The sequence below is a fragment of the Halichoerus grypus genome, chromosome 7 (assembly GCF_964656455.1).
Source record: "Halichoerus grypus chromosome 7, mHalGry1.hap1.1, whole genome shotgun sequence".
In the NCBI taxonomy this organism is placed as follows: domain Eukaryota; kingdom Metazoa; phylum Chordata; class Mammalia; order Carnivora; family Phocidae; genus Halichoerus; species Halichoerus grypus.
In genome coordinates this window covers 40,154,820-40,180,553 of record NC_135718.1, presented here as the reverse complement: position 1 = coordinate 40,180,553, position 25,734 = coordinate 40,154,820, and the positions used below count along the sequence as shown (strand labels likewise).

General features: G+C 48.1%; 1 protein-coding gene across 11 annotated transcripts in view; it reads left to right on the top strand.

Annotated features, from left to right (window-relative positions):
* The window catches only part of WDFY4 (WDFY family member 4), a 286,087-nt gene that overhangs the window by 27,807 nt on the left and 232,546 nt on the right, over positions 1 to 25,734 (top strand). For 10 of the 11 annotated variants that reach the window (XR_004920734.2, XM_036103143.2, XM_036103144.2 and 7 more), the window contains 10 exons: positions 1,460 to 1,574; positions 2,408 to 2,514; positions 4,577 to 4,711; positions 7,232 to 7,421; positions 9,271 to 9,460; positions 11,222 to 11,379; positions 13,365 to 13,817; positions 16,193 to 16,300; positions 18,127 to 18,317; positions 23,721 to 24,301. Coding sequence is in view for 10 of the 11 variants with exons in the window: in XM_036103143.2 (XP_035959036.2) it covers positions 1,460 to 1,574; positions 2,408 to 2,514; positions 4,577 to 4,711; positions 7,232 to 7,421; positions 9,271 to 9,460; positions 11,222 to 11,379; positions 13,365 to 13,817; positions 16,193 to 16,300; positions 18,127 to 18,317; positions 23,721 to 24,301 (2,228 nt within the window). In the remaining variant the exon portion in view is untranslated. Of the gene's footprint in view, positions 1 to 1,459; positions 1,575 to 2,407; positions 2,515 to 4,576; positions 4,712 to 7,231; positions 7,422 to 9,270; positions 9,461 to 11,221; positions 11,380 to 13,364; positions 13,818 to 16,192; positions 16,301 to 18,126; positions 18,318 to 21,836; positions 22,898 to 23,720; positions 24,302 to 25,734 lie in introns of those variants that run through there. The other variant, XM_036103149.2, reaches the window with a different exon arrangement.

Below are 25,734 nucleotides of genomic sequence, written 5' to 3'. Positions count from 1 at the left end.
GCAAAACTGTATTTTGTTGAGGCCATTAATTGCCAGGAACATGCTCAGAAGCCTACCTCCCTGGGAAGGTGGGAAACTGGAAAGGTGAAGTTGCCAGGAACTCAAGTCCTGTGCCAAGAAGAGTCACTCAATTCTGACTGTTGGTCTGGAGAGAACTCTCCTCATCCTAGGACTAGTAAACTCTGCCTGGGACAACACAGGAGAACAAAGGGAGAAGATTCTAATGAAAAGCAGACTGGGAGGGAATTCTGAAAAGGGTTGGGCATCCTAAGTGGAATTTTAAAATTAATGACTTCTATTAAATAGTATCCTAAACAATAAAAGAAAAAGTCCAAGGCCAAAAGATAAACAGGATAGAACCAGAGAAGGAACAGAGAAGAAAGAATTTTAAAGAATTAAAAAAAAAAAAATAGAAATAGGAGATTAAAAGTGACCACAACCACTTGGACTTAAAAGAATTTCCTGAGCCTGGAACTAGAGCTAGAAAACAAAGGAATTGATTGAGAAATTTCATTTCATGTAAATTTCAGATTTCTGTACAGCAAAACCTAATAATACCAAATTAAAAGAGAAAATGACAAATTTGAAAAAAATCACGATAGTATTATGGACCAAGTGTTAACATTTTTTTATATAGAAAGAGCTTTTTAAAACAAATAAGAAAATAGTGAAAAACCTAATAGAATAATAGGCTAATGGTAAAAACAGGCAATTCAAGAAGCATGAAAAGTGTTTATCTATTTTAGTAATCAAAAGACTGCAATTGAGATTCTCATTTAAGATGAAAATGCATGACAGTGCGCAATGGGTGTACAGAAACTAGTCCCCTCCCATGGAACCCCTGGTGAGGCTAATCAGGTAAACTTTTTCTGGGGAATGAGTTAGTAATATGTACCAAAGCACTAAAAATAAATAAATAAATAAAAATAAGAAGCATGCCCTTGTAACTTGCAATCCCACCCTTTAGAATTTATCAAAGGAAATAACTGTATACTTAAACTACGATATCTGCACAAGGTTTGAGAAGCATGAAGCATTCAAGAGGAGAATCAGAGAGGTAGCAGTTGATGTGGTAAGGTGAGGGAGAGGGGGACCTAGAAAATCACCCTTGGAATTTCCCACTAGGGCAACTGGGTGCTTGGCAGAACCATTCACAGAGACAGGATATAACAGATTTGGGAGGAAGGCAATGGATTGGACTACGTGTATTTGACACTTCAGGAGCATGAGTTCAGGGGCGGATGTTCAGGGCTCAGGGCAGAAGTTGAAGAATTCACAGGCACTAGGGTAGGGATGCAGTGGAAGCTGTTAGGGTAGGTGTTTTGGTGGCCTTTGGGATACACCTGGGACAGTGAGGTGACCCACTGGTCTGGGCTGGCAGGGAGAGCGGCAAGGCGACTGTCATGCCTTGCTTTGTAGCTTTGGCATCTTTGCTGGAATCCTGTTTATTGCACTTCAGGCCTGGGAAAACTCTGTGGGGATCGTCTGCTTTCCCAGTCTCCAAAGGCTGGCAGAAGATACTTCTAACCAGCTCGCCCGAGAGATAGAGAAGGCACTTGTGGGAAAGCCGGCAGGTAAGAGAACACTTTATGGAGAGCTAAACAGCCTTGCGTGCTCCTTCCAGGACTCCTGCGAAGCCCCTCTCTGCTTTCTAGTGGAGTCTGAGTGGTGCTTTCCAGAGAGCACCACGGGCTCACTTCTGCCAGTGAGGATGCTGGGAATGAAGGGAAAGGTTGGCAGAGGAGGGAAGAGGGACTTGCAGAATTCTGCTTCTCCTGGGAGGGACACACGCACACACACACCAGGACCAGGGTCTCTGGGAGGAGAATAAAAGGTACACCTGTGTGTTCAGTGAATAGTTTGATCCAGAAAAGACACAGAAGCCAAAGCCAAGCATGTTTTCTGTTTTGGGGTCTCCTGACTTGCATTCTTCTGCTCCTAAAGCTGGACCCTGGAGGCTGGGCAGAGTTTCACGGTGACTATGGGGCTGAGGGGCAGGAGGGGACTCTAGGGGAAGGAGTATCTTGAGCATGGTGTAGATTGCAGGAATCTCTGCAATATGAGGGGCTGAAGGATATAGGAAGTGGAGGTGGGGTGAAGACTCTGGATTGTGAGAAGTCCAATAGCTGAGGAGCTTCTTATTATTTGGTAATGGAGAGCCATTGATGGTTGTTGAACAAGGATGGTGACATGATAAAGACGATCCTCCCAGGAGATAAATCTGGCAGAGTGTGAAACGTTTGGTATGGATTCAGATGGCATTGTGGGGAGGAAAGGAGACAGAAGTGCCCTAAAGATGCTAAGGCACATCTCACGGGGAAGGAGGCCAAGGGGAGGGAAGGAGGGTGGGCAGGTCATTGCACCGCCTTGCTGGTAATACTTTCTCTCCTTCATGTGCTATTACCAGAGCAAGCAAGGGAGGCGGCTGGGCAGTTGCTGCGGTGGAAGGGGGATGTGGATCAGGATGGCTACCTGCTCCTGAAGTCAGTATTTGTGCTCACGGGGACAAACTCGGTAAGTTCCAGGCCCCTTGGGCCCCAGCTCGGGAGCTCCATATCCATGCGCAGCAGGAAGTCCCAGCAAAGGGCAATGACATCTCACGAGTGTCCTTTTTGCTCTGATACTGATTGATCATTTCTCCTGCCCTATTTCCCTTCTGACCTGGAACATGGACTTGAGCATCTGAAATTCATTTTCGAATCCTGCTTTTCTGAGTTGACAAGCTGTGTGACACCTTGGGCAAACTGTCACCTTTCTGTGACACAATTGTGTGGCTAATTTTAAAATGGGGGATAATGCCTTAGTTCTCGGGTTAGTGCAGGGATTAACAATGGCTGATGTGTGTGGACGGTTTTCTGTGTCGGGGCAAGGCTGATGTGTCCCATGCAGGTCAATTAAACCCCCTAAGCCCTCTGAGTCAGACTCTGAAGCCACGTTAGTCACCACCCTGTGTTCCTGCTCTCTGTCTGACTCCAGAGCCTGCGCTCCAAGCCACTGCTCTTTACTGCCTCCTGCTAAACTCAGACCGAAGGAGCCCCCCTTAGGCACCAGTCCCACGCCTGCCCGGAGACAGTGCCTGAATGAGACTGGCTTCTCTTTCTCCCCTTCCCACGGTGCCCCATCCCGGTTGCAGACATGTCCTCCCTGCGAGTGGATGGCGGATGGCTGGTGTCCTCTTAGGCAGAAGCAGCCCCCGGCAGCTGTGGCTGGCAGCAGGAATGGCCAGGGCTCCTGGACAGGGCAGGCCCAGAGACCTGTGTGCCTGGTGAGAGTGCCCACTGCATGCCAGTCTGGCGCTCAGCGCCGGGACAGCAGGGAACCAGATGGGGGCATGGCCCCCCTGAGGCTGACAGTGAACACAGACCTCAGCCGGGCATCTGAAGCAGTGTGTGCAGCTGTGAGAGGAGCTTGGTGTGCAGTTGCTCACTGCAGGGAGGATCCGCTGGCCTTCGCTCTACATAAACCGCCCGGACCACCATCAGCATGGCAGCCTGAAGCGCAGGGCAGGAGCTTTTCTGCCCCCCGGGGCGGGACTGTTCACAGTCTGGTGGTAAAAATTAACCTAAGGGCTTGTCTTCCACTGTGAGCAGCCAGCCCGAAAAGCAGTGAGACAAGTAAGCAGTTGGCTTTCAGTAGAGCCCGTGCAACATGGAGGACAGGGGACCCCCCCCCCCCCACCAAGCTGGGTCGCAGCAGAGCCACGGCCATTATCACGTACTGGAAGCTTTGAGGGGGAAGGGTAGGACCAGCAGCCCGCCTTATATTTCTGGTTCTGGCCCGGACCGTACATTCTTCCTTTCCCTTTTTCTCATTTTGCCACTGTATCTGTCACATTAGTATGCTGGGTGGGAAGTTGGGCGGGCAGTATGCGTTAGACTAATGCCATATATGTGCCCACGTGCACATGTGTGCACACACACACACGCAGGCGTTGCTGCTGCCGTAACCCCTGGGGCAGCTTTAGGCAGAGCCCGTGGCAGAAAGGCTCCAGGAAGCTCATACTCAGGCTGGTCCCCTCCCTGCCCACTTCCTGTCTTCTCCCCTCTGTCTGGCCACGCTGGTTCTCAGTGTTCACCTATAGGACCGTTTCGGTCTTGGGGAAGTCTCAGACCTGAACGAGGGAATGGGAAGGGCCTTGATCAGGTCCTGCATTAGGTGTTTGCCCTTGTTATGAACCATGCCCTCCTGAGTGTCCAATTCCCTAATCAGGAGGCAACCGACCCAAATCAGTAGTATGATCATGTAGGAAAGCCCTTGTTTTCTGCTCTGCACCTGTCCCCCCCCGCCTCCCTCCCTTTGTTCCTCCTTTCCCTCCTTCCTATTAGCTCTCCTGTAAAAGAAGACATGTTAATCAAGCACATAGTGTACACTCTACACAAATGTAATCTTCACAGCTGCCCTAGGTGGGTCGGATGATGGTCTCCACGCTAACTTGAGAATGTGTTGCCCAGAGAGAGGACAGGGTTTACCCATGTTCCCGGCTATAACGGCCGCAGGGCTGGACCGCGCTGGTCTGGGTTGGAGGGGTGCTCTGTGGGCTCTGTGGCCGTGGGTCACGTCTGTGCTTCCCTTGCAGGAGACGCTGGGCAGAGTTGTTGAGTCTGGCCTTCCAGCCCTGCTCCTGCAGTGCCTTTACCTCTTCTTTGTCTTTCCTCTGGAAAAGGACGAGCTTTTTGAGAGTGATGTTCAAGTTCAGAGGATGTTTGTGCAGGTGAGTGAGAGGAGGGCTCCACATCCCTGGGCCAAGACCTGGCTCTGCTTCATCTTCCTCAGTCATAGCCCTGAAGCAACTCTGTCCTCCTGGAGGGCCAGCTCCTCTGTTGGTCCCCATGCTCTGCAGATGCCAGCAAGCCTGTGCACTTGGAAAATGGATGTTCTTCTCTCTCCATCTCATTGCATCCCTCGTTCTCCCCCAGAAAAGTGTGCTCTTCCTCCTGCACTTGGCCCCAGCAGCTTCTCTTCCTCCAGGCTGCATTCCCAGGCCCTGCCTGCCCTCCCCAGCACGTGGGGCCTCCTGTCTCCGGCCCCTGCCTCCTCTGAGGACAAGCACGCTAACCGCACCTGCATAAGGGTAGCCAACATTTTCCAAGTACTTCCCTGAATGCACCCGTGCCACGGCCTCGCACCTGTCACCTCCCTGAGCCCTCTCTTCCATTCCAGGGTGTGTATAGTATTACAATTCTGATTCCATGTCAACTAAAGTATGGTGAGTGAAAGTGGGTTCAGGGGCACAGAGGTAGTGGGTGAGGGGCTGGGATTGGGCTCCCAAGACCACTTTGTGAGGTCACCTCCATCCCCCTCCCAGAACCTATCACAGGCTGCTAAACATCAAATGCAATTTCCTGGTGTCCTTCCCCATTTTTCCTATCCTCTCTGACTACCAGCAGCAACTTTTAGCATAACTCCTCACCTCTTTCCCTGACCCCTTACTGACCAGTTCTGCTTTCTCAGCTTCCCGGATGCTGCATTCTCCAGAAAACTCCTCTTGCCTCTCTGGAGGAGACCTTGATCGGGGGAGGGTAAGGAGGGCCCTGTGTCCTACTCAGCTTTCTGCAGCCAGGGCCTTGGGGCAAGTGTCACAGAGCAGGTGCTTAAGGGCTTTTGGGAATTTCCAAGTGCATTTGTGCATTGCACATGTGCATTCACGTTAGCATCCATTTGAGATTCATTCTCAAGCCAGAATCATTGTTATCAGAGGTTATCTCACAAGTTCACTTACAGTAGGTTATCCCTTAAGCTGCATTTGTTGGAAACTGAGGCATCATTTATCTGTATGTAAATCATATTCTAAGTGGTGGCCAGGATGCAGTCCTGGGCACGTGGAGAAATCTTTACCACGTAGTTTTTACGTGTCCTGCAGAGAACTAGTGCAGCTCTGCCTTCAGGGTTCGAGCCATGTATGGGTAGATTGCGAGCCACAGTGATAGGCCACGGCTGCATTCCTCAGGGTTTTCCTTATTTCATTCCGCAAAAATATATGGAGCTCCTCCCATGTACTGCCCTACACCAGACCGATGGTTCCAGCAGCAAAGCATAGTACCCTCTCTCATAGAGGTGACAGAAAGATAGGGAAGCCAAACAGGGTATAATCATGTAATTAAATAGCAGTGTCCCAATTTTTTAAGTCCTTTGAAGGACAAATGGAAGGTGTGCTGGGAAATGAGGACAAGGGGACCTGATTTATAGCAGAGCATGAAGGAAGGCTGTCGGGAGGAAATGGCATTGACCCAGAGCTGAAGGTGGTAGCAGACGTGTGAAGGGGGAGGGGAGGGGACAAGAGCAGAAATGTTGTCCAAGCCAAGGGTCACATGGCCACGCCCACCTGCGGGGGAGGCCAGCAGATGGGGTCTGGAGCCCAGCTCTGTGGCTGTCCAGGTTGGACTCTGTCACTGTGCTCAGAAGGGGCTAATAGATTCAGATGGAAGGAGCTCTTCATATTTGCCGAACTAGAAGGAGATCCAGTTAGACCACCCAGAGCCAGAGGGAGGGCTGCACACAATCACAGGTGCGAGGAGGTGGGGCTAGTCTGCACAGAACTCTGGGAGCCATGATTTGCCCCAAGCGGCAGGAAGGTATCAGAAGGCCCTCTGGTAGCCATAGGGAGACTGGTGGGGAGGAGGCACGGGGCCCAGAGAGGAAGTTATAGGATGAGGCTCATGATCTTATGAGAAGTAGGGTTTGAGTGTCAACCAGGGATCTGGGAACACATCTCTCTCTCTTTTTTAAAGATTTTATTTATTTATTTGAGAGAGAGAGTGCAAGCATGAACAGGGAGAGAGGGAGAAGCACACTCCCTGCTGAACAGGGAGCCTGATGTGGGGCTTGATCCCAGGACCCTGGGATCTTGACCTGAGCTGAAGGCAGACGCTTAACCAACTGAGCCACCCAGGTGCCCCGGAGCACATCTCTTTTTAAATAGCCATGGGTCCTATTAATTCTATACTTTAACTTTTGATGACATTTCTTCCTGCACTTCTATGTAAAAGGACAACTCTCTAAGTCAAACCCTTCTTTGTTATTCTGAATTGGAAAGGGTAAACTGCAAACTTTAGCCCACGCCCTGTCACCCTTTTCTAGGTGGTATTGCTGACCATGATGCTCTGGGGCAGAGTGTGACCCATACAACCCATCCTTTGCACTGAGACATACGCCTCTGAGCTCTGGAAAAGTAGGGAAGAAATCTGTTACAGGAAGGAGGCTTCCTAACCAGGCATCTTTTTTTTTTTCCCAGATGTTGCTGAACATTTGCAGTGAGCCTCAGGGGCTGGAGAGACTTCTATCAGGAAATGAGCTCCAATCTCTAGTGATTGCCACTACCTGTCTTCGGGAACACAGCTGCTGTTTTTGGAAGGAGCCCACCTTCTGTGTGCTGAGGGCAATCTCCAAAGCCCACAACCTCGGCATCATTCAGTACCTGCAGGGTATGACCCCAGGAGACCAGGGCTGGGATGTGGGCCCACTTTCTACAGTGAGACCTTGGAACCAAAAAAGAGATGGACAAACAAGGTCTTCACGGATGCCCATCTATGCCCAGTAGATGCCCCTTTGCTTGGTTTCCTTTACAAAAGTGCATTTCTTATTTATTTTGGTGCTCCATTGGAGGAGGAAAGGAAAGGGGAACTCATTTACTGCACACATGCTATCAAACAGACACCGTGCTGGGCCCATTTGTGTATTATCTCATCTGTGTCTTTGAGATGAATATTAATGCCATTTGGTAAAGGGGGAAAAGGAGACAGGGTGGAAGAACTTGCCCAGCTCCCTAACTCACAAACAGGAGAAATCACATTCTAAACCCAGAAATGTCCAAACCAGTGCTTTCGGCTCTGCTCTGGGCAGCATATATAGGGGTTAAGGCCATAGATTCTGGAACCAGACAGCTGGGCTGTGGACTCCAGCTCTGTCCTCCTGTTCTCATCGCTGAATGACCTTGAGCACTTAAGTGCTTATGTGCCTCAGTTCTTTTATCTGTAAAATAGGGATAGTAAACCCTTGCCCTGTGATTTGTCTTCTTTCTGGGGCCTCCCGTAACAGGGGGAGTCAGTTGCTGACAGCTGAGAGAGTTCAACAAGCCCGCTGCCTTACTGTAACTGAGCCCGGGACCAAATGTCAGCCCCAGGTTAGGGATTCAAGGCTCCCGGTAAGGCCAGGGCCCAGCAGTCAGTAATGGCCCCAAGCTGAGCTGGGCCTGAGATGCTCAGCAGCCCAGGTAACCCCCATAGGCTGGAGTCAGATCCCTGAGAAAAAGCTGCGTGCATTGGTGGCAGGGGTCTCTCACTGTGTCATTACTGTTAGCTGTCCAGGACAATAACCAGAAAAGAAAATTCTCACCTTGGTGGGGAGCCTACCGCCTGGAGCACGGAGCCCAGGACTCCCTTAGGTTCAGAATGGGTAGTTTCCTTAGGTGTAGAGGCTGAAGAGAAGGTCTGGAAGAAAGGGCTGGCCTGGTGGTTACCTGCCAAGCCCGCAGCTCTTGGGGCTGACCTGCCCGTCGTGCAGACTTTGGGGGCATCTGAAGCCTTGCAGCTGAGGAACACAGCACGTGTTATCAAGTGGACATTTTTCCTGATCCACTGGGGTGTCTTTCGCGGCACTCAGAAGAGTCTTCGCCCTGTGAAAGAGCTCTAAAAATAGTGATCCATTGAAATGCAAATCCAGTGACATCTCTCTTCTGACTCAAATCTCCCCTTGGCTTCTCACAGCTCTGGGTAACCGTAATGGGCAAGTCCGAGGACCAGGGCCCACACACGAGCTGGCCCTGCCCTCCTCCCCCTCCCTTGTGGCCCACACTTCTGGGTGCCAAACGCCTGGGTACTTTAGTAGTGGAAACACACCATCTTTTGGTCCCTTTCCTTCTTACGTACTCCTATATCCTTCCCCGAACTTTTTATCAGGCTCATCTCTGCGCATCTCCGGAGATGCTTCCTTAAGAAGGTCTTTCTCAGTGCCCAGCTCCGGCATCGTGCAGCTCACGACCTGATGGACCCGCCCCTCCTGCCCCCTGCATGCTGGGAATTAGGGGCAGCCGGCTAAGACGCTCCCTTCCTCTTCCTGTTTCGCTGACTCTCCGTCTGGGTCTGCGGCATGTGGCTCTTGGGATTGTACTTCCCATGCGGGAGACTCCTTGACTCAAGACCCAGCAGAAAAGTGTTTTCGAATTAATTCTCATTTACATCTTGATACATACAGTTGAAAGGAGGGCGGGAAGCCAAGGACTGTGGCAGAAAAGCTACGGCCTCCTAACTCAACAGGGTTGTTTTCTTCCGGCAGCCATGGACTGCATCAAACTCTCCCTTCAGAACCTCTCCAAGCTTGCGGACAGCCTCCCCGCTCCTGAGGTGAGCGAGGCAGTGAACCTCATCTTGGGCTTTGTGAAGGACTCCTACCCTGTCTCCTCCGCGCTGTTCCTAGAGTTCGAGAATGGGGAGGGCTACCCTCTGCTCCTCAAAGTGTTACTGCGGTGAGTGGTTGTCCTTGGTGGGGAAGAAACTGCCAAAGTGTAGGTCCTCAGTATCATTTGGGGGGCTTTGGAGAAAGACAGATATTGAGGCTTCTTTGAATGTCTTCTGAAGCACAAATTTCCATAGAGCATGGCCAGAGAGACTTTTATTGCAAAAATAATTCAAGGTGCCTCAGGGTCTGGGAGCCAGTTCCTTTGAGAATGGATGGGGAATTACCAAGTTTATTTGGTGGTACATACCACACGCATGCCCACTGGCTTGCCAGCTGCCTATTAGAACACACATTTCTGTGCTGGAGGGCTCTCTGGGACGGTTGTAACCAGCTCTGCCTACATGCTTGGGGGCTGGAAGGAGTGCTGAGGAGTCAACAACCCCCAGAAGCAGCCCTCAGCCGAGGACTGGCAGGAGCTGATGTATAAATACCCAGCAATACGCCCCTTGGGTGGGACATCTCTACCCCGCCTCCCAGAGTCCCCCAGGAGTGTTACACTCCCGTTGCCCCACAGGGTGCTTACCTGACAATGCTCCTGTCCTGGCTCCCTTCCCTTTCTTCTTACAGACTCTTTCCACTAGCAGAAGTTTTTGGTTCAACTCCCAAATGAACTACCTTCTCTCTCTCAAATCTTTGACTATGAGAAGCCCAAATGAAGATACCACTGAGCTGGGTCAGGACTCATCTCCTCCACTCTCACTTGCCGTGTCATTTTCAGGTTGGGTCCAGGGATGGATAAGACAAGAGATGGAAATCAAAGAAATACCTTGATTGTTCCAACTTCTCCATTGCTCTTGGGGAAGCTGCTTAAGGGCAGGGCCACATATACTCCGTTGCGCTCTGCCCTGTGAATATGAGAAGCCGTTCTCATCTGTGGGGTATGGCTTCCCACTGTGCTTCACAGACTTGACTGCAGAGTCAGGTTTCTAGTCTAGAAGGGACAGTTGGTTGAGGGGGCTGAAGCCCCAAAAGAATGTGACTAGATGACAACACCTTGAGGGCCTTCCTCCAAAGGGACGCTATGAATAAATGTTCCTGTGGGGTTGCTAGGTTTTACACTGGTCTGGATCATGACCAACTTGCTATTGCTCCCAAGAGGTCAGCAGCATAGCAGTTTCTAGACATTTCTTCTGTTAACTGGGTGGTTGGTTTTCTCCAGAATTCTTGTGGAAGCCAGGAGGGGGAAATGAGCCTGATCCGGGGAGTGTCAGGAAGGACCCATCTCAGCTCATTGGATTTTTTTTTTCCTGCGTTACCTGAAGTCATACTGCAAGCACCTTTGCTCTTGACATGGCAGAGCTGGAATAAGATTTCAGAGAGAGAGACAGACCTTCCTCCACAAGAAGAGAAAGGTAGCCCACCTACACATAAGTAGCTAAGAATGAAAATAGTACTCAACCTTGACATAAACATAAGGAAGTCTAATAAAGTTTGATTACTTCCCAAGAGGTTTGTTTGCCCACTTGAAATATTAAATCTCTCATTTTGGGGCTGCCCCTGCTCTGCTGGTGTGCATGTCTTTTGGGGTGGGTTCAGGCACAGGAAGCAGCCTTCCCGTGAGCAAATGCTTAGCTCTTCACAGGTTTCTATATATTCCGACTGTATGTCCTTACACCTAAGGCTGACATTTGCAGAGTGACTTTTATCCAGGGTGCTCCCCTTGCTGTTTGGTGCTGAACTGGTGGAGACCTCTGGGGGTCTGGCATTGCCTCTGCATCCCTGTGAGGAGCGCCGTGAGCCAACATGGCTGCCTCATCTGTCCCTGCAGGTACGATGGGCTGACGCAGAGCGAAGTGGACCCCCACCTGGAGGAGCTCCTCGACCTGGTGGTGTGGCTGACGACCTGTGGGAGGTCAGAGCTGAAGGTGTTTGACAGTGTCACGTACCCTCAGCTGGAAGGCTTCAAGTTCCATCACGAGGCTTCTGGTGGGTCATCTTCTGTCTCTGGGGGCCTGGTGGTGGCTGGCACTGGACCCTGACAAATGCTACATGGGTCTTTTCCTGACTCTTTGGGAAGAAACGAACGCTTGGCACCCTGTCAGTGATTCTTTTTTTTTTTTTTAATTTTATTTTATTATGTTATGTTAGTCACCATACATTACATCATTAGTTTTTGATGTAGTGTTCCATGATTCATTGTTTGTGTATAACACCCAGTGCTCCATTCAGTACGTGCCCTCTTTAATACCCATCACCAGGCTAACCCATCCCCCCACCCCCTCCCCTCTGGAACCCTCAGTTTGTTTCTCAGAGTCCATAGTCTCTCATGGTTCGTCTCCCCCTCCGATTCCCCCCTTCATTTTTCCCTTCCTACTATCTTCTTTTTTTTTTTTAACATAATATATTATTTTTTTCAGAGGTACAGATCTGTGATTCATCAGTCTTGCACAATTCACAGTGCTCACCATAGCACATACCCTCCCACATGTCCATCATCCAGCTACCCCATCCCTCCCACCCCCCACCACTCCAGCAACCCTCAGTTTCTCTCCTGAGATTAAGAATTCCTCATATCAGTGAGATCATATGATACTTGTCTTTCTCAACGCTTGGTACCTGTCAGTGATTCTGTCGTGCCTTTGCGGAGATTACCTATGGGTTTTAAATCTCCCCTTTTTAGAATTTTTTTTTTTAGATGTCTTGGTGGGACTTAGAGGAAATGTTTGCTTACTAAAGGCAAAGACCCTCTCAGGTAATGGAGGGAGCCTCTAGCCTCCACCCCCACCTCTGCCGTGACTTAACTCTGCAACGTGTGCTCATATATGAGTTCTGATGTCCCCAAGGCAGCCACCCAGGCTCAGAGACAGGGCCTCCTCAGCTCTTTGGTTACTTGCTTGATGAACTCCGTGCTGCAGAGACACCAGTGTGACCAGGCAGGTATCTGCTCCCTCAAATGTCTCTGTAGAGACTGTCACCCATACACTGAATCATAATCTCCTCCGTAACTGGCTGATAAATGCATCAGGGACAGTGGTGACACCAGGCAGGTGGGTCGGGTCTGTCTGGGTTAGTCAGGAAACTCTGCCCAGAAGGAACCATTCAAGTGGGGTTTCAAGGCTCAGAGTGGATCGCCCAGGTAGAAAGGAAGAGGATAAAGTTCAAAGGCAGAAAGTACAGCCTGAGGAAAGACGTGGGGACTGCAAACGTCCGGGTGAGTCTGGGGAAATGGACACAGACACAGGAACAGACCAGAGTGTGGTGTTTCAGGAACATCTCTGGGGTCTGAGGCAGGGAGGCCTTGAGGCAGGGTGTTCTCTGATGGAGTGTCTCCTGAGCAAGAGAAGATGAGGCTTCACCCTTGAGCTGGAGAGAAAGGAGGGGATGGCTTCTGAAGGTGTTTCTGTTTAGCCGCTTGGCTAGAAATGAAACTGACTTTGCTTAGTAATCTTTAACATCATTTGATTTTAATTGATTAAAACCAACCCTCCAGCCCAGCGCTGCCCAAAGGAAATATAATGCGAGACATATCACATAATTTTAAATGGCCTAGTAGCCATATTTAAAAAAATAAAAAGAAACAGGTTATTTTTCATAATATATTTTATTTAACCTAATATATCCAAAATACTACCATTTCAACGTGCGGTCAATATAAATAATTGTTAATGGCGTTTTGGGGCCTTCTTTGTGCTACATCTTAGAAATCCGGTGTCTGTTCTTACACTTATGGAACGTCCCAGTTGGGTGGCCACATTTCCAGGGCTCTGTGAGCCACCACGTCTTGGACAGTGCAACTCTAGCCTTACTCACACTCTGGGCAACTGGCTTTTCTGGACTTCTGATAGACACTTAGCCACAGGAGCTGGAAAATAGAAACTATAAATGGTATTTCCTAATGGCAATGCAAGCACATGTTTCTAGGCACAGGCAGGAGAAATGACCTGCAGGATTATTCCTTCTTTCCTCTTCAGGGGTGACCGTTAAGAATCTTCAGGCCTTCCAAGTCCTACAGAATGTTTTCCACAAAGCCAGCAACCCCGTCCTCTGCACCAAAGTCCTGGCAGCCATCAGGACCATGTGGGCCTGGAATGCCCGCAACTTCTTCCTGCTGGAGTGGACCCTGCAGCCCATCTCGCAGTTTGTGGAGATCATGCCCCTGAAGGCAGCCCCAGTGCAGAAGCACTTCTTCCAGCTGCTGGAGGCCCTGGTGTTCGAGCTGCATTATGTGCCCCACGAGATCCTGCGGAAGGTGCAGTGCCTGATCAAGGAGAGCCCTGAGTCGCCCTGCACCCTTGTGGCCCTGCAGAGTGTCCTCAGGATAGTCGGCAGGGACCTCCTCTTCACTGACATCTTCCGGGACTCCGGTCTCCTGGGCCTGCTGCTGGCCCAGCTGCGGAAGCGGGCCAAGATCCTGAGGAAGTCAGGTGCCTCCCAGGAGTGTCGGGAGGGGTAGGGGGAGCAGGCTGGGGGGTCTGCGTGCCACTCTGCCACCCATCAATGTAACAGGAAAAGTGAGCGTGCCCATGTCACCTGGCACCATGAGGGTTGGACAAGGGGCATGTGGCTTTGCAGAGCAGGCAGCCCCTCTATTTCCTGTAACTGGACTGATCTTCCCCAGGAAGAGGCCAGAGGGATGGGTGTACCTTTAAACAGACTCATGGGGCTAACTCAGGCCTGATGAATTCTCAGCTTGCAGATATGTCCTGCACTGGATGGTGTCTGAGTATGTAGATGGAGAGACGTCAGGGGGGCAAGGGAGCTCAGAGAGTCCTGGGGCTCTGGCAGGGCAGAGGGTGGGGGACGTGTGTGTGTGTGTGTGTGTGTGTGTGTGTGTGTGTGTGTGTGTATTGGGGAGGGTCAGCTGGTACACAGCCTCCTTTCAGTGCTATCAGGCCCAACAATCTCCCACCTGGAGCAGTGATCATTGCTGCCTGGCTTCCCCCTCCAAGTCTTGTCCCACTTCTGGGTCCTTCTGGCACCTGTGGCTCCTTGGCAACATCCCTTCACCCCTACCTTGGCCCTGGGCTCTCAACCTCAGCAGCCTCTGCTGCCCCCATGGGACTTCAGGCTCCCTTCTGTCCAGGCGGGAGTGCTGGCCTGGGCTCTCTCACTGCCTGACCATGCCCCATGCACACACCCTGCTGTGGTTTGTCCATGATCCCCACCTCCACCAACCTGCGGATAGGAGCCAGGGCATGAGAACTCCTTTCCCAGTTCTTCCTGGCTTTCCTGTACCTGCCCCTCTGGGCTTTCAGCTTAGAGAACGCACACTCGGACACTGAATCCAGCCACTTACCTCTTCCCACCTTTTGGCCTTTTCTCCTTCTGCACTGGCTGGGAGGGGCTGAGGGCTCTCTAGCCATTGGCTGCTTTGGGAATTGGGCTTCAGACTCAAGCTAACGTCATCCGTCTTGTCTGTTCCCTGGGCCTGATTGAGGGGAAGAAGCTGAGGGAGAGAGTGTGGGCATTGGGGCCAGACAGCCCTGGATGGGAATCCTGGTCATGATCCTTACGAGCTGAGTGATCCTAAGCAAGTTACTTAACCTCTCTGAGCCGCTTTCCTCCTCTGTTAAATGGGTGCAAGAATGTTTACATCATAAGGATGTGGTCAGCATTAAATGAGGAAGTACTGGGAAGGTCTTCCTGCTGCACCTGGAGCATCACGGGTGCTCCAGAAATGTTAGTTGTCTTCTCCCCTGTGGCCTCTGTGGTACTGCATGGAGGACTGAGATAGACAGGTACCTTTGGGAGGCCAGGAAGGACTCACATCTCCCTGGGAGTGTTTGCAAATCGGGTCAAAATTGAGGATGAGGAGCTCCCAGCTTTACATATCTGGGCCTCTGGGCTGGGCCTTGGAGACCATTTTCCCATGTGCTTTTTTCTGCTGCCCTTTGCATAGTCTTTTTGTTTAATGTTTCTGTGTTACCTTATTGTGTATTGCTTCTCAGCAGCCTGCTATTGAATTTCCTTTTAAATCCAATCCCCGGACCTATGACCATTCCCAGCAGAACTGGAACTCTTTTGTGAGCTGATGTATCCAGTCTTAATTTGTGCTTTCTATTGTTATAATGTTATAACACTATTTATGTTTCTATTGTTACAGTGTCTAGTGTTTCTATTGTTTCTTATTCTTCTTAGATAATTTGTCTCCTGGTTAATGAACTCTACCTTCATTCATTCATTCATGCATTCATTCATTCATTCCCCAAATAGGTATTGGGCTTCCCTCTTGTGTCAGGCACTTTTCTGGCACTCAGGACTCAACAGTGAACACACAGGCCTGGTTTGCCCTCATGAATCTACTGGAAACACCCATCCGCTCCAGAATCTGTCAGGCCTCTCCACACCACATGTGTGAGCTGGCAGTCCTCCATCCCAGGCATGAATGGCAAAATATAAAACTGTCCAAAGGGAAGTCAAAGGGGAGGGCTTTGGACATTATATAGAGTAGTGGTTCTCAAAGAGTGGTCTTCAGAGAAGCTCCATCAGCATCATATGGGAACTTTAAAAAAAATGCCGTTATAGAATCCCACCTAAGACCTCCTAAGCTAGAAACTCTGGGGAGGAATTCTAGCTTCTGGATTTTAGCAAGCCCTCCAGGGAATTTTGATGTGCTTAAGTTGGAGATCCATGGCTATAAGGAGTTATAGGGTGACTTCTTCTGAATTGGGATGCATGCTCCCTTATAATAGAAGCATTATATTCTCATTCCCTTAAGAGTATAGAAAACTAATGGAATCAGAGATTTGGGGTCATACTATGTGTACTTAAGATTTTATTTATTGCTTCTTAAATACAGCAGGAAACAAAGACTCCACGCTTGGTGTTCAGGATACAGAGAGAGAATTGACCTGCGTGATGCTGAGAACCGTAGTCACACTTCTGAGAGGCTCAGTACGGAATGCAGGTAAGGATGGTACCAAACTCATCTTGTCACTGCTTGGTAAAACATCAACTGTCTCCGGTGATTTATGTCAGTGTTTCAAGGTTATATCCAAGGAATAACCAACACTAAAGCTGTGGCCAATGTCCATTTGCTGGTTGATGTCCAGTGATCATCAGTAAATTCGTAGACATCTTGGTTGACAGATTTTACTTTTAAGGTTGCTAAATAAAGTTGGGATAGAGATATCCTAAAGAGATACCCTAAATTTATGAGACCACAGAATGCTCCCCACCTCTTTCAAGTAAAATCTATCAATATCCTGCTTCACCAACTAAGGTGCTTTTTAAAAAAATCGGAATTGTAAAATATAGGTAAAGGAAACTAATCATTTTTTTTTTTAAAGATTTTATTTATTTATTTGAGAGAGAGAGAATGAGAGAGAACACATGAGAGGGGATAGGGTCAGAGGGCAAAGCAGACTCCTTGCCAAGCAGGGAGCCCGATGCGGGACTCGATCCAGGGACTCCAGGATCATGACCTGAGCCGAAGGCAGTCGCTTAACCAACTGAGCCACCCAGGCGCCCAGGAAACTAATCATTTTTAAGAGGCTTCCAGCCCATGATGAACTTAGTAGCTCCATCCATCCAAAACACTTTTAGCTTCCCAAGATCATGTGACTTCCGTGTTGTTTTTTTTAAATAGGTGCATTAACTATGCATGTGTATATATTATGTTATGAAGCAGATGTATCAACAAAGGGACATCAGTAGGTTTGATGATTTGGGATGTTTTTATCTGAACCCCTCATAGATCAACGATACCAAATGTGAATGATTATTTCATATGCAGAGTCTCTATTGTTAGACTATAAAAGATTCTCTGGAGGTACTGGTTAAAATGCATATTCCTAGGCTCACTCCCAGAGATTTAATTAATAGCAGGTCAAGGTAGAACTCAGGAATCTACTTTTTTTGTTTTTAAGTAGGCTCCATGCTCCGCATGGAGCCCAGTGTGGGGCTTGAACTCAAGTTTGTGAGATTAAGAGTCAGATGCTTAACTGACTGAGCCACCCAGGCACCCCAGGAATCTACTTTAAAACAGGCTTCCAAGGTGATTTCCATGTAGGGCTACCTGGCCCATAAGTGGAGAGATCCTGTCTCACGGAGTCAACAAGCTCAAATCCACATCATGCCACTTGATTCAGTTACTTCCTAGTTCTTATTTCCACACATGATCACACCAACTATCAATCCTGCAGAAGAAATTCTTAGGATTACTTTTAAACAAAAGCATACCACTAGTCAAAGTTCTTTAATCCGCCCAGTCCAGGAAACTAGCTCAGAATTAAGTATGTTCATAACTTCAATTCTGGTTTGTTTTCAGTAAGAATTTTGGCAGAAAAGAGAGAGAATTGCCATTGGCCCTGGGTTAGGGTATTAAGTGGCAATAAAGGACAGAGGTATTACCTAGTTAAAGTTTGTATTAGGTAGGTTTCTAAAAAAAAAAATTTACTGAAAAATTTTTTGAAAAAAAATTTCAAAAGCAGAATTTTCATTGAATAAAAAAGCAGGTTTTTTTTTTTTTTTTTTGGTTTGGTTTGGTTTGTTTTTGTTTGTTTGTTTGTTTGTTTTTAATTGCTCCACAGCTTCAGCTTCTCTTTTCCTCTTCTCATTTTAACAGTGGGTTGGATTTTGAAAAAAAAAAAAAAGAGTTTGTAGTGGGCAGAGGACATGCATATAAAGGGAACAAAACAAACTTGGATGTTGTAAGAGAAAGCTTTCTTGTCATTAAAACTAAGGTGCCGAGGCCCCATTGCTCTAGCCCCATACTGTCTGTCTGGTCTGCAGTTGTCCTGAAAGACCACGGCATGGTGCCCTTCATCAAGATCTTCCTGGATGATGAGTGGTACCGGGAAGCCTCACTCAGCATCTTGGAGCAGCTCTCAGTCATCAACGCCGAGGAGTACATGAGCATCATTGTGGGTGCTTTGTGCTCATCCACTCAAGGGGAGCTGCAGCTGAAGCTGGATCTTCTGCAGGTGACGTCAAGGCTTCCTTTGTGATGGGCTTTCCCACGGATAGGTAGTCGGTGATCGGCATTTGCGCAGGCATTCCCTCGGTCACTGTATTGTCCGGGTAGGGTAGCACTAGCTGCTATCACAGAGAAATCCCACATCCTCAGCAGCCTGACACATGGGGAGTTTCTTTCCTTTGTCCGGTTCAATCAGTGGTGGAGGGGGACACCGTTCAGGGACAGCTGTCACCTGGGCATCTCATCCAGCCAGGAGACAAAGAAAGGAGCACGAAGAGTTGCACGAGGTGTTCTGCAGGCCTGCACCTGGCACACGTGAGCGTCTGTCCAACTTTCTTTGGGCACAACTCGTTTGGATACGAGGGGTGCCAGGAAAGGTAGTCTGGCTGGGCAGCTACCTCACAGCAACACTGTCAACTGAGGAAGTGGAGTCTGAGTTAGTGGCGGCCAAGCAGCTGCCTTGTTTAGTTGAGCAGCATTTAGTGAGTGTCTACCCGCTAGCGGCCAAGTGCCTGGGACGCACAGCGACTGGGGCTCATGAGAAGAGAGCCATCATTGTGATGCACTGTGGTCGTGCCCTGGAAGGTAGTGAGCGCAGGCTTAGCCACGGGAGCAGAGGAGTAGGAGAGGCCGATGCTGCCCCGCATGTTGAGGAAGGCTTGCAGAGGAGGATGTTGGAGCTGGGACGAGGATGTAAGGGGCAGGCAGAGGCCTGGCCACAGAGGACAGAGGGGGAGGAGTAAAACTGGGGTGTCACTGTGGGTAACCAAGATGAGTGTATTTTGTTTTTGTAACATTGTTGGGGATCATCAAATAATCGTAACACAGTTAAAGCGATAGCACCTGCCCTCACCACCATCCCTTCTGCCTTACAATTTTGTTGTTCTTGCTTTTCCATTCCTTTTGTCTTTGTGGCCTTAACACGTATTTTAAAATTCCCTCTCTTTTGGTATGTCCTGTTGAAGAGAAGAGCAGATGTAAATGCAAGTACCCCCCGGGGGCCTCTCACGTACTCGTGCAGCACAGCCCTGTGCACAACACACACTCGTGTCTCGGTGACATACTACCCTTGATCATCGGTGAAGTTTAAAAAAAATATGGAGTTGTTCTGACTTCCAAAATTAAACCAGTGGGCTTACTCAGCCATGACTATTTCTGTACAAAACCATGTTAACATTTAGAGGATGGCGCTCGGTTTCTTTTACCTACTTGTTTCTCCACAGAGCCAGTCACTGTCATGTGATTGTCCGACATGTGTGTTCCCATCATCACGTGGCCTGAGCTTGCGTGCTTGGCATGGCCAAAGCGTCACGAGAAGCCGATCCAAAAGGGTCAGAATGACCATAATTACCATGCATTTCACAGATGACCCAAACCAAAACAGTGGTTTAGTTATAGAGCCAAAGAAATCAGTTTTATATGAAATAAAACCGGACTTATATGAAACAAAAAGTTAACTGTCTTTTGAAAGATACTAGAGTCCCATGATCATGTGAGGTAAAGGGACTGAGAGGGCCATGGGAGGGAGAGTAAGGGAGAGAGATATCAAGAATTACAGTTTACAGCTCGGGATAACTTGAGCTTCATGTGGTCCAGTCTTAATGTTCCAGCAGGGACATGTCCAGAAAGCGTCTAATAAAAATTGTGAGTTGAGCTTGAATCTAAGACTAGTGACTTAAAATCTAGGGATCTTTCCTCTTTAGCATGCTCGTTATTACATTTTTTTCTCACATGTCTGTCTTCAGCCTGATTCACACGAGTTTTATGCTGATAAGCAACAGAGAAGGCATGACCAAAGTAGTCAGGACTTTGGTTTCCTGGTGGGTGAATCATTGGAATCCCCATCTGTTTCTCATATTGAGAGTTAAACAGATCCACAGAGAGGAAAGTTTTGGCTTTACTTTGCTTGGAGAGAATGAATGTTTCTGTGTCCGTTATAGAGTACCCTGCTTTGCTCAGGAGAAGTTCACCTTATTTACTCTGCGGCCCAGAGGCACCTTATTGGAGTGTCAGCCCTTGGGTAATAGGACTGAATTTCTAGAATTAGCAATGTAAAGTCTTTCTGGTGTTTTACAGATTTAATATCATTTCAGAATCTCGCTATCAAGGGATTAACACTGTGTAAGCTTATTTAACAAAGTCATACCCTGTGTTCAATGTGCCATCTTCTTGCTGGGTGCCAAGTTACTGCTGGGCGGTTGGGGGTGGCGCCTGGAGCTGCTAGGGCTCTCCCAGGACCAGGGCTGTAGACACGTTGTTGCTCCAGTGGGTGGTGGGGAGACATGGGGCTGTTCCTGACTGGCCCACCACTGAGTCATGTGAGTGACTATCCAATGTTTGCTGGAGTCTGAGATGGAATCTTTTGTTCTAAACATCTTGGGAATCCACTGGAACTTTAGAAAGATGGAAAATTAGTTCTTTCTGGCTGGATCTCCCTTTTTAGAAGTTGAGTGTGTACGCTGCCCAAAACACTGTGCCTGCAAAATGAGTCAGATGTAGGACGGGGGGAAGTGATGGAGTGGGGTGACCTCAAAGGCAGTACCCTCTGCCCTCCCCCCCCCCAAGGTTTGCCATCTCTGACATGCCTCCATATCCAGGTGTGACCCTCACTTCCCTTCCCTGAGACAGTCAGCCAGCTGCTTTGGAGGAGAGAAATCCTTCAGAAACACCCAACTTTGGGCAGTTGTTTCCAAAATTCAGTGGTGTGGCACTTCCATACCAACACACAAGCACATGTAACTTCACCACCTAATCCTGGCAAATGATAATTGAGTTAAAGAATAATGTAAGCAAATGAATTTCCTCTCCACTGTCAGTGGGACTGTGATTGGGTTATGCACAAATTCAGATTGATCTGCTAATATACATTTAGCTGTTCAACTCTGTACTTAATCACATTACCTCACGAGTCTTCCAGCATGACACATGGAAAATTATGAGGAATAACACATAATAGAATGTGAAATAAATCCTGTTAGTCCTAACGTAGTTAGCGCTTTGCAGCAGACATCCATTTTATAGATTCAAGCTGGAGGAATACTAACTCCAAGACGATGACATGGTAACTGAGTTAAGGAGGAGAAAATGTGCTTAATGCTGACCTTTCTTGAAATGTGTCAACCCTAGCCTGATTACTTTGACTTCAGCTGATTAAATTTACTCCCTTCCACCGACTCGCAAGCCTTGGTGATGCATTATCATGCAAAGTTGAATGACAGTAATGGAGACCCTCCTCCTAGGCCCCCAGTTCCTGACAAATCGTTTCCCGAAGTAGCACAGTATTTATTTTCCTTTATGATAGAAATGTTTCTCTTTAGTTGCTATGAAATTAAGCCTTTGTAATTGGATTCTGGACTCTTTACTTTATGACTCTGCAAATATGAAATTAACCCCATCCCAAGAAATAATAGAGCAGTCTAAGTTCTAATGAGATTACCCCCATTTTAGATAATGATTCTGAATTTAATAAATCAAACAAAGCAACAATTAAGGACAGCCATTTCTTTCTCCTCCCCCCTCCCAACAGGAAGAGAAAGGAGCCATCTAGGAATTACAGGGGACAGACCCTCTGCGAGACATGGGTCTTAAGAAGGACTTTCATTGGGTTGCTCTGTTTTGAAAATACCTGCTCTCAACACTCTTTGAATGATGGAGTCCTTTTGAACGATATCCGGTGTCAAATTAGATGATTGGAAGGTGGCTTCTTGAATAAGAGGGGAGTTTGGTGGTTACCCAATGCTCAGACAAGTGCCTGTAATTTGATTTGTTTGTTTTTTGATCATTCTCCCTTTTTCATATTTGTTTTGTCGTGTGTCCTTGTGATAAACAGCAGAGCTTCTTTCAATTCATTTACCTTCAACAACCTCCTACTGGTTTTAGGAGCCACCGAAAGCACTCCTATAAATTTAGAGGGCTTAACATCCTAGAACTCAAGATTTCCCAATGTCTAGGTGATTGATTGATTTTCCAAGGCATGAGTCACATGACCAGGCACAAGGTCAGACGCAGACAATGCAATGCATGCTATACCATATACCAGTGCTCATCCTTTCACACAGAATATCAGTTGGTGGGAAGAGACCAGTACCACCACACACACTTCCAGGTTAGAGTGTGTTTCCAACTTGGTGGAAGAAATAATATTCTGTTGGGAGTGAGTTGCTCACACAAGGCAGGCACAGATGTAGCAGATCTGTGTGAGGCTTGTCCTGGCCCCGGAGTCCCCTGGGTGGGGTATAGGGGCAGGCTGCTGCAGTGATGCTGTCTACATAGAGAAAGGCCTTGTTTGTCTAGAAGCCTTAGTGTTGCTACACCATGAACTTCGCACTCACTGAGCATCACCCTTCTGGAGAACCTGCTTTAACAGTCTACATGCTTCTTTTAAGGAACTTCCTATAAAGTCAAACTTTCCTGGGTTTTGAGCCAAATTCAGAATTTGTTAGGCCATATCTTGCGCTCCCTCTCTTCCTCCCTTCCCCACCTTATTTGCTTCCTTCCCTCCCTCCCTCTAAAACATTTGTCAAATACCTAATGTATAGTACACACTGTCCTCAATGGATGGTGCGCTGTGAGTGCTCAATAAATGTTTGATTTTAGAAGGAAATAAAAGTTTGTCTAGTAATATCTCAGTGATCTGGAGAAGGTAGATTCTACCATAGGCTACCATGATAGCCTAAACTCCGCACATGGTCTATTCTATAAGCTATAGTTATGTTTCCTTCCATTAAACCTTTCTCTCCTCTACCTTGATTCCTTCATATTTTTACACCAGATATTAACTAGATTCATTTTACCATCTTTCTTCATTTAATAGAGGTACTCATGTTTGCACAGAGAGGGAGATAAATAATAAGCTACTTTATATAGATTTCACTGTGAGTCTTCTTTGCAATAAAAGAGATGGTTCATCCCACTCATTCAGCAAATATTTATTAAGTGCATGCTACATTCCATGGCAGTGAGTTGCTGGATTTCACAGAGATTCAGTCTAGTGGAGGGCAGAGACAATTTTTAAGTAACTTCATGACAGTGTGAAGAGAGTTTGGTTCAACAAATGAGAGGGGGCTATGTGAGCACTCGGCCTGGGGTGAGGACAAGCCAGTGGTCAAAGGAGGCTCTCTGGAGGGAGATGCAACGAAGTTAAGATCCAGGACAGGAAACCAACCCTATCCCTTAGCATAGACTTTGAGAGCAGCCATTTGAAAGGAGGCACTGAGGGGGGACCTAAAACTAAAAGGAAGAGGAACAAGGTGGACACCCCACTGTTTCAGAATCACCCTCAGGTAACTCGCTGCTACCACAACTTGAACAGGGAAGAGCACGTGCAATGCTTTGGCAGGGGTGTGCTGGAGCTTGGCGTTAATAAGCTGCCTCCTGGGCTTTCCTCATTTTTATCCTGTTGGTGTTTCAGTCTCTACTCAGGATCCTGGAGACCCCCAAAGGCCGTGCTGCTTTCAGAGTGTCCAGTGGCTTCAATGGACTCCTGTCCCTGCTCTCTGACCTGGAGGGGTCTCTCCAGGAGCCCCCGCTGCAGACGTGGGGGATGGTGTCCCCCAGCCAAACCCTGGACCTTGTCCTGCACACCCTCCGTGCCTTGTCCGCGGCGTTGCACCTGGATCCTGTCAATGGTGACTTCTTCAAGAGGAACGGGCTTTTTGAGAAGCTGGCCGAGGACCTCTGTTTGCTGGGCTGTTTCGGAGCCCAGGAGGAAGAGGGAGCCCCTCTGCACTCCGGGGAGGACACAAAGGCCAGGCCATTTGCTGATTTGCTGAGTGTGGCCTTTACCACTGCCAGCTCACTCCCACCCAAGATACAGAGCTGCCTCCAGATCCTCAGCTTTCTGGACAGCATGGCCAGTGGCACCCTTCACTTACGCAGAGACCTGAAGGAGTCCCTGAAGGCTGGGCAGGACCCAGTTGTGAATGCCCAGAAGGAAGAAGCTGGCAGGGACCCCCAAGGCAACTTCAAGCAGTGGCCAGACCTGGAGGAGAGGTAGAGCTTTGCTGCCTGCTTCTGTAATCGGGTCATCAGTGTGTTTCTCTCTCCTGTTTTCTTCCAAATATCCTGTGCATGTGTAGTGGGTCGGAAGCCTAGACCTACAAACTGGGGTGGTGGGGTGGTGGTGGTGGTGCAAAAACGTCACGTGACCTTTTTTCCCTTTAAATCAAGTTAACTGCAACTCCAATCTCCTCTACCTTGGGAGCTGGCAGAGCACCAATCTGAGTCAATACGTGATTAGAGGATGCTTTTGAGTTACACAAGACCCGGGGGGCTTCCCAGATCTTGGAAACCAAGGGCAGAACTCTGCCAATAAGCTCCCTTTCTCTTTTGCCATCTTAGCTGCTGCTCTGGGGAGGCTTGGTGCCTGTGCCCAGCTGCCCTGGTGTGCCAGGCAGCCCTTGCCTTTGGGAGCCTTCGCTTACCCACTGCCCCCCCTTTCTCCTGCACTGCCGGGGCTGTGATGAGGTCCTTTGACTTGCAGGATAACCATGGTGTCCTCGCCCATCGCCAGTTCCTCCTCTTCTTTCTCGCTGCTTCTACTCTTTGTAACAATCATCTCTGCTTACCTCATAGGCCCATCTCCTCCACGAGCCCAGACTTTTGTAGACACGCTTTACTTCCATTCCTGTAAGACAGACTTCCACTAAAGCAAGGGAGCACAAAGAACACCCTTCCTTCCTTTGGAGTGGCAGGGGAAGAAAATGAAAGAACATAACAGCAATTGTGGGTTATCTTTTTTATTCCCCTAAGGTAGCAATGACAAACACAAATTAATATTGCAATAAATTATCCTGCCTACCCCCTGTCTCCACACCATCTGACGTTTACTGCCACAGGATGCCCTTCTGGGAGACATTGTGCACTTTTATCCAAAGATGTTGGATTGGCCAGACTTCAGTGTTGGGAGTTGGTGGTGAGGGGGATGGATGCCAAATCTCCAACTATGCAGATAATCATATTATTGTTCTTGTTTCTCCAGCTAATTTGCTAAATTAATTGGTTCTCTAATCTTGCATTTGCGCAGACACCAACTTGCTCATGAAGTATTTATTGCTGGCTTTGATTTGCTAATTTTTTAAAAGGACTTTTGTTCATGAGAAAGTTTGGCCTTTCACACTCTTTTCTTGACTATTTTTACTATCAAGTTTATGGTAGCAGCAGAACGCGAGTTGGGGCAGTGTTGTCTCTTCTATTCTCTGGAAGACTTTATGTAAATAAAGATTACTGTTTCTATTCCTTAGCTTTGTGATAGAATTTGCCAGTAAAACCTCATAAGCCCAATGTTTTCTTGTAAGAAGATTTATTTTTGTGAGAATAAATTTATATTTCTTCTTGAATCATTCTTAGTAATTTTTCAAGTTAATTTTCCCATTCCAAGTTTCAATTTACTGGCATAAGGCTGTTCACAATATCTTTTTAACTTT